Here is an 8,928-nt window from a genome sequence, read left to right as displayed (position 1 = left end):
ATTAAATACATTTAACTATTTTTTTTTATATATATACAAAATTAAGTTTTTTTACTTATATACAAGTCCAAAGAAAGTATCATTCTACCCTATAAATAACCGCAAATAAAATGTAGACTAACACTCTAACTTTTATTTACATGATAAATGAAAATTTACATATTTTATTATATGCTTAGTACAAAATATATTTAGAAAATAATAAATTTATATTTTAAAATTTCTCATAAAGTTGAAATTCCTCCAGAATAAACACGCACTTGGTTTTATCTCCTTACTAGGTTAGAAGATTTCTTTAACTTGTTTACAGTATTATTTCCATCTAAATAATATCAATAATATAATTACGAAAAATAAATATTGGATTTATTTGTTTAAACTTTTTTTTTTATATAAAAATGTCTCCTTTTAATATAAATAAGCACTTTTTTTACTCTTTTTTTTTTGTTGTGTTTATCTATTTTCTGCCTTTTTAAGAAACATTTTATTTACTTCTTAAAGAATTATTTTAAAAATATATATTTACTTAAAAAAATTATTTTTAAATTTAAACAAACTAATTATTATCTCTATCTCACAATTCATTCATAATACCACTAAAATTATCCTTACGACAAGAAGTTTAAATAATTTGAGATTTTAAGTAAGAAGGAGACATTATTAAATACACGATATTCATTCAGTTTTACTTAAGACTTATCTTAAATAACAATCTTTTAATAAGAAACTTGAATGGAAAACCTAAAGAATATCGTGTCTAACTCTACTTAAATCAATGAGTTGTTAAATGTCATTGAATTTGCTAAAGAATATAACATACTTTCTAAAACAAAAAGTGTTCTTACTCTTTTAAGTAAATAAATACCAGCTACGATAATGCACTCTCCCCCAAAATATTAAATTTCGTTCAACAAATTAATTGGATACATTCGACAATAATCAGATACTCACTACAACAACCTTTACAATGACATGTTTTAATATCTAAAGTTTTAAATAATACAGCTCATTTATCCATTTGCATCCTAAAGTTTCCAAAAAGCATTTAGATATTAGAATCAATTCTAGCTTTAGTGGGAATCAAAGATGGAGGACCCTGCCAAAAGGAACCACACTGCAACATAGATATCACACAAGGATTGATGCTTTGCATCTTAGATTAAAATAAAAATTGATGATAAAAAAGAGGTGTTATTTTTAGAATCAGATATTTATGCGTGTTCTGGAGGGGACCTTCCTTCTGCTTGATATGTCGCAAAAACGTAGTAGTTCTACAACCATTGTTTTACTGGTCCAGCCAAATCTGCATATGTACCCATATTCTCAAAGAGAGAGATGCTACCTAATCATAAGTTTGTTGAGGTTTAGATCTCCCAAATAAAGTACATTAAGCAATGATACATTCCAAATTGTTTAAACCACATAGCCATCAACCAATGCTAAGGTATTTAATAAGAATCACAAACTATGATGGGACAGCAGCAGACATCAGTCATGATTTGTAAGAATTTAAGTAGAATACACACACATTAAAAAAAATTATATACAAAATTATCCATTTGCAAATAAAAAATGTTAACTTATGTTATTATCATTTGAAAATCATAATAATTTCAAATTATTTAGATGCTAAATATACTTCACTCACAAATGTAGGATCGTAATGGTGCTAATTATTGCAAAATGATCATTCTGAAAATATCCACCCATATAGCCCATCTAGCACAGTTAACCACCATTAATCGTTATAATAATCTCAATATTATTAACTACTTGAAAAGCTTATTTAACCAGTAGTCATTTTATATGGTTATGTATATGTATATAAATATAAATATGATTGTCTCTGTTGAGAATAAATTGATGTAATTGCATACAATTATGGCTATGTACTTGTGGCACTAGTTAAATATGCATTATTAGTTAATGGTGTTGTGAAGTTATTGAAATGAGTAACGATTGTGCCTTAAAAGTAACTAACTGGGTGGAGAATTCCACCTATACGATAATGAGTACTCTTAAAAGACTCGAGCTAATTAAAGTCCAACTAGTCCTCGCTCCAAGTAACAAAAAAACTGAAACTAGACCATTTCAATGTAAACACGGTAAAATATTTTTAAGATCAAGATTGGTTGCTAGAAAGTTTAACTAGAGCAGAATACTTAAAAGCTCTGGCAACAAAAAGTAACTGCTGTTAACAGAAAAAGATGGAAATACTGAAACAAGGGAAGTTTCACCACCCCTTCTACACAAGTCTCAACTGGAAAGTTGATCAAATATCCACTCTCTCAAGTCTTGGACCATGTTGATCAGTTAATGAGATGCCGGGCGAGTGACCCTTGGCCTCACCGGAGTCTTCGAAGGACTTACCCTACAGAATTAGAAGGAAAATCAAATGACTTAACTAGTTTTAGTCGAAACTTGCATTAAACAAAAACTATGATTCAGTAAAGGCATCAAACCTTATAGGCTGGGTTCCCAAGAGCATCCCACTACAGTTAAGTGCAATAATGGCACTCTCAGCCTACACAAGAAGAAAGAAATAGCCAGTCAAGATAATGGTTCCTCTTGTGCAAATTAACATAATAAATGCCAATTGCAGCACATCACCAAAAAAAAATTATTAAAATCTTTAATAGTGCCACATGTAAATGTTCTTGTGTCAAGTTTCATAAAACAGGAGAAAAAAATTTGATGATTCCATAGGTCACCCAAACTATCTTCTATTTAAGAAAATAAAAATCTTAATTCATGCTTCCTTATACTAACACCATCAGGATTTGTAAAGTCCCAAATTAGTTAATAACTATATGCTTCAAGAAGAAAGAACAAGGAGACCTAGGAGGGGCACTGGATGAAATTTCACCAGTGTTTCTGTGCAGCAATGGATAACAGAAATACTGGTGCATAGCTTGAAAGAAATTATCCATTGGAAAATACAATGGGGCTCAAAATGCATAGAAACAAATTGTGAAGGAAAAAAATTATAAAATAGTTACAGTTTCCATGAAGAAGAAGCATATAGAATCCATAAAATGATCAACATAGATTGAATAAGTAGTTCATGATGTAGTTATTTATTCATTCTCATAAACAGTGAAAATGTAGTGTAGCCAATTAATAGAGCATAGACTGGGATAGTCAAGACTTACCATTGCAAATTCCACAAAAGCAATTCGAGTTGAGTGCACATGGTCCCCCAAAAGCCTCAGACGCGTAACCTGTAAAATCGAATAGCAATGTCAACCAACATTTCTCACATAAATTCCAGCATAAAGCATGAAACAATTATTTTCTGGTCTAACCTCACCACAAGCCGATTCAAAAAAATTCTTCACCTCAGCTTGAGAAACCTGCACTCATATTTGAGAGAAATATAACAAAGCATCAATAGATTTAACTCCAATATGTATCTATGCAAATCATTGAAGCATATGTTACAATTTTCCTGGCAAACATATTAAAAATAGCTGATTAAGTCAAGAAGCGCATTATCATTTTTGAATCTAGATAACCAATTGAGTGGTCAATCATTCCTAAATTAAAATAGTTTTACCAAAAACATCTGTTCTATAATTTCGTGAAAAGTAATACCTTTTTATCAATATTTGTACAATAGACAGTCCGGGCACACATTTCGCGCTCATCATCTGACTGCATATTACAAAAGAAAGGGAATAATTTAATAGACCCATGATCTTGAACCATCAGTACCTCTCAAATTAGCACATACACAAAGAAACTATAATTATCGATAAATTACAACCTGTTTTAAATTTTAAGAAAACTTTATTGAAAAGAGAAAAATAAAACATAAAAGGGAGACTAGTAGATAAGAGAAATCATGCTTCAAAACAAAAAACAGATGTTAAACATGAAATGTGCAAATCAAGTTCTTTCAACAATGCTGAACAACTGTAGGTGTTGTAATGTCTAAATCAATCAAATAACTCTTATCACACAGCAAAAGGGCAAAACTACATCTAAACACAATTTTTCTTTAACTCTAACTATGTCTATAAAGGATCAGAAAGTATTCATACCCTAGGGAGGAATGTAGGATTCACTGGAAGAATGGCAGTTTTTGAAGGAAGAACCCTGACTGGATAGTATCCAAGCACAGTACCACCAAGGTTTAAAGCAGTCCTAGCACCATCTGTAGACACAAATTCCATGAAAAATTAAATATATGGGTTGAAAAAAAAAAAGTTGTGTGTCTTAAGAAGAATTTAACTAGAGTAGGATTTGCAGGACAAGACTTACACTCATCTGCAAACTCGACAAAAGCAAAACGGAGAACTGAATGTGGATCACCACAAATTCGGCAATCAATTACCTTCAATTTAAATAAATACAATAAAATCTCAAAATTACATAAGTAGGGTGAAAGTTATAACAAAAGATCAATCTTTCAAATTTAAATCCTAGAGATACTCAGCACGAGGAGAGATATTACTGTAAAGGTCAGGAAGCACATTCAAATTTCTTATAAATTCTGCCAAGAGACTACTGTTTGCTAGTGAAGATCTTGATGTCAAAAGAAAGGACCATTTTAAGTTAAAAATTAGCTGATTGTATGACAGTCAATATACAAGAAAGATGGAACCGGTATTTCACTGGTGACTAAAGTGAAATCTACTTAATTACAACAGCAACCAAGCCTTATCCCATGGGGTGGGGTCAAACATAGTCAATCCTGGATAGCACAGCATGGAATGGACAACCCAACAACTGAATGATCGAAGAGTAGGTTGGCAGATGGAAGCTATACCGAAGACCATGGGAAAAAAAATTGTAATTTATACAAATATAAATGCTAAAAAAAATTAAAGATGTGTCATCATTAATAATTTGATAATCAGAAGTGACTATGACTTATGTGACTAGTCTAGAAACAATGATCATCAATCTAAAGTTGAGGCTGAGGTGCTCTGTTGGATTAGATGTGACCATGACAATGTCATGGCTGCACCAAAGAAAGGACAGAATTAACAATCAAAAGCAAAGAGAAACAGAACTACAGATGCACAAAGAATTAGTCTCGGCAAAAAAGAAAAACGGGATGGAATCATGGAAGAAGTTGCAGCAAAAAACAAAGATTGGCTTGTGCGGTGAGCATGAACTATGACCATTGTCAAGACTCAAGAAGGAGAAGACACAACAGAGGTTAAATGGAATCCAGAAAACATGTTAGGGCAGCTGAAAGTTATGGTGTGCTACTGAAAGATGCGTGTGATTTTCCAGAAAATGTATCAACTTCCATAGATGGATAGAGCAAAGGAACACATTCTTCAAAGGATGAAGAGTTTTGAACCCAACATTCATTCCAATGGGGGAAAAACACATGAAATTAACTACTCTGCCATGGATCAACAAAATCACTGGGCACTATCAAATACCAAAGTTTTCTTTGGTCTTCCTCTACCTATTTTAATAACACGATCCTTCAAGTGCTGGAATTCTTAATTCTACATAACCAGAAAAGATAAATATATGAACACAAACTCAAAAGGAATCATGCTCGGATTAAGAAGGTCAGCGAAAGCAATAAATAATTATGATTCCTTCAGATGAACAGATTAACAAATTCCATTTTAGTAGGGATTTGAAACTTCTTGCTAATATCATAAACCAGTTATATACATGTTTTCAGAGAATGTACAAATATACCATTTACAAGGGCTGATTTTTATTTTTCTAGATAATAATTTCATCCAGTGAAATATTTCCAAACAAGCCAGAGGCATTTATTTTGTAAGGCAAAAACTTCATATCAATTCTATGATCTTGCTATATCAGGTCCAAATGAATTTAATGGGTTTACGTGTGAAAAATGTAGCATTAACAGCATCCAAAACCTCATAATGTAAATTGAAACATGAGAAAGAGAAAGAAGTTTTTTGGATAGCTGACTCAAGAAAATGACAGAAAAAATCATGCATTAAATGGAGTGAAGAGTTCATTTCAAGTAACATGTCTGATCCATGCATGATGCATCCAAATGTGAGGAAAGTACAGAGCTAAAATTTCACAAAAGGAAAGTGTTAGAAAAGGAATATGTTGACGACGCCTGATATACGGCACAATGGAAGGGAAAAAGAAATTCCAGTAACCTAGGATTTGCAGAAATTAAAAATAAATGACAATGAAACTAGGTGGTAACCATAAAAAAGATAATGGTGACAAATGACAATCAGAACAAAATTTCACAGACAAAATTAAAATACTGCAAACAAGTACACTAGTTTAAGTTTATTAACCAATGTAATATTTGCACCTAACTGCAAATTAAAAAGAGAGACAAATCAAGCCATCGATCACGGCTCATAACTTACTTGCCCACAACTGCTGAATAAGGCTGCAAGTCGCTCCTCAGTCACCTACACCAGGAGAAAAGACTGTTCAAATAATTCCGTTTTCTGTGATCAGAATGGAACACTTAAAAAACTACAACAACAAAGCATTATCACACTAGGTGAGATCGGCTACATGGATCACATGATGCCATTCGACTCAATTAAAAACCAAATCATAGTAAGTCCCAAATCTGGGTAAAGAAGGAGGGTTGTGTTAGACCCTCAGCAACCAACATAAAACTCATCAATACACCTTACATGGAACACTAAACAAACTACAACAAGACATATTATTCACACCATTCTCAATTCACTTACATGCTGATCAATATCAGAAACATATACTGTTCTTCTAATGCTATCTTCTCTCTGAGCCTTTAGTGATCTTCCACTCAACCTTCTCCTCCCTTGGTTAAAACCATTTCTTCTCTGCAAGATGACAAAAGTGCAAATTTTCAGTAAATGTGATTCTCATCAGAATTAATTTGCATGGAAAATGCTACTTCAATGATATCATCATATTCATTTCAACAGAAACTGCAATCTTCACAAAATGTGTTATAGGCCCATTGTAGTATTATATGTGTCATATGATCAATTTGGAGTTAATTATACAACATGAGGATAGACAACAGACATGACCAAAGTTGTATGTATGTAGCAACACAGAATCTGAAAGATATCCTAAACTATAATGTAAATTGTAAAGAGAAAAAAAGAATTCGCCCATGGAAACAAAATAAGCACAAAAGTAATCATGGATTTAAATTGTGGTTGATTACTGAAATTGTAGGAAGTTGCAGGCAAATGCAGCAACAATTGTGATCACAATGCAGTTTCAAAAACCTTCGCATGTGCAATATTTCAGTCACAATTGTAGTTGCCGACCATAATTCAAAACCATGAATTCAATAAACACAAAATACAGAATTTTAACATGGAAAAACATCCATCCAGACTCAATCCATTTCAGGCCAATTTACAATTGTAGACACAAAGAACTTGCCACTTCAATTAATACTGGGATTTTCTGTTTCAAAGCAAGATTGACATTCTGCTATGGTGCCTTTTCTTTTAGATTTTGCAATTGGAAGTTTCCTTCATGATTTCTTTTATTTTTCCTTTCTGGGTCAACAGCTATTGCTACTAGGTTTCCCTTACACAGTCCTTCACTAAATTGATTAAAATTTCTGTCCATACCAGCCAAGAAAATTGTCACAGGAAAATTTCAATTAATTAACAAATTTTAATACACAAAATTCATGACCTAACCATGCAAAAACCCACACTAAAACTAGAAATGAGAGATCAAAGGCAGAACAATCCTACCCTTCGATTGTTTGGGAAATTATCGTCAGCAGAGGGCTTAGTGCTGACCAGAAAGTGGGTTGGTGAGAGCTGATTAAAGCCCTGAAGGCGATGATCATGATTGGGAGAATATGATGAAGGGAAAAACTCCTTCGCCAAAGGATTCAACTTTGTGAACATGTCAACCAGCTTCTGAACACTGAATTCAGATTCAGCCTTAGGTTTTGAGTCCATTTTGTTGGCATCAGCGGGAATCTCAGCAACCGCAGCCATGGAAATCAAAGCCACCACCCCACAAAAACCCTCAACAATTTGCAACACTGAAAGTCCAAAAGCTAATGTTTTGAGACCGGAAATGGAAGAGAAACACAAGGAATCGAAGAGATTCCCTTGTTCTACACACACCCAGAAAGAAGGGAAAAAAAAAAAAAACGCAGAATTTGCAGAAGCAGAAATGTGATCAGATATTTTTGAGAGTACGCTGTTTCAGAAAAATGGAAATGGACAAAAACCCATTTATTCAATGCCCGGAAATTGCTTAAAAAACGATGAAGCAGGTATGAAAACAAGGAGAATTAGGGTTTAGAAATGAATCATCACACAGCAGAGAGAGAGAGAGAGAGAGAGAGAGTGGAGGTGGTGTTTGGAATAGCATAGGCTTTGGCTTTAGCTACTACTGCTTGGCCTTTGCTTGTGCTGTGTGGGTTTTTTTCTTTCTTTTTATTTTTTAATTTTGAAAATACCAGTTTCTGGATTTGGTTATTAAATTTAATTAAAATTATTAATACTATTAAAATTTATAATTAATTGTTTTGAATATGAATGATAAATTTATTTATTTTCACAATAATTATTATGATGTCATTTTATTTATTATCGTCCTAAATGAAGGTAAAGAAACGTAAAAAATTTAAGTTGACTAGTAGATCTTTATTTAATTTCTTTAAAAATCATACATTAAGTTTTTATATACATGTAAGAATTATAATTACCGCAATAGGATCTGAATTTAGGATCTTGAATATATTGTTTTAACTTTCTACAACTATATTAATCTAATGATTCAAATCACACATAAAATGATTATAATATGTTGATCATATTTCTTTAATCATATTATTAGTATAAAATAAGTATAAAATTACGTATTTTTATACTTGTAATCACTCGAGGTAGTTATCGGTAAAAATTAGAGTAATATGTACGATATTTTATATTATAACTTTATTGTCGTTATTGTAAAAAAAAAATTAAATTTCCATTT

The 8,928-nt window shown here is 32.1% G+C and overlaps 1 protein-coding gene across 1 annotated transcript; it reads right to left on the bottom strand.

Moving 5' to 3' along the window:
- Nucleotides 1-2,064: 2,064 nt before the first annotated feature.
- Nucleotides 2,065-8,358, bottom strand: CID9 (CTC-interacting domain 9). The gene is made up of 10 exons (XM_020368220.3): nucleotides 7,686-8,358; nucleotides 6,675-6,785; nucleotides 6,336-6,380; nucleotides 4,264-4,336; nucleotides 4,044-4,156; nucleotides 3,595-3,654; nucleotides 3,306-3,353; nucleotides 3,153-3,221; nucleotides 2,463-2,524; nucleotides 2,065-2,371 (listed from the first exon to the last, which is right to left on the bottom strand). The coding sequence occupies exons 1-10, from the start codon at nucleotides 7,935-7,937 to the stop codon at nucleotides 2,314-2,316; spliced, it is 891 nt and encodes a 296-aa protein (XP_020223809.1). The 5' UTR covers nucleotides 7,938-8,358; the 3' UTR covers nucleotides 2,065-2,313.
- Nucleotides 8,359-8,928: the final 570 nt, after the last annotated feature.

The sequence above is a fragment of the Cajanus cajan genome, chromosome 10 (genome assembly GCF_000230855.2).
Source record: "Cajanus cajan strain Asha chromosome 10, NIPB_CcT2T_4, whole genome shotgun sequence".
Lineage (NCBI taxonomy): Eukaryota > Viridiplantae > Streptophyta > Magnoliopsida > Fabales > Fabaceae > Cajanus > Cajanus cajan.
The sequence above is the reverse complement of the archived record's forward strand: the minus strand, read 5'-3'. Positions and strand labels throughout refer to the sequence as shown.

Bases quoted from the DNA above. Each gene is read 5' to 3' on its own strand.
- CID9 (XM_020368220.3), bottom strand. From the start codon at position 7,937: ATGGCTGCGGTTGCTGAGATTCCCGCTGATGCCAACAAAATGGACTCA. The intron at 6,381-6,674 runs GTAAGTGAATTG...CTCCTGGTGTAG, and splicing joins TTTCTGATATTGATCAGCAT to GTGACTGAGGAGCGACTTGC. The intron at 4,337-6,335 runs GTAAGTTATGAG...TTTAAATTGAAG, and splicing joins TATTCAGCAGTTGTGGGCAA to GTAATTGATTGCCGAATTTG.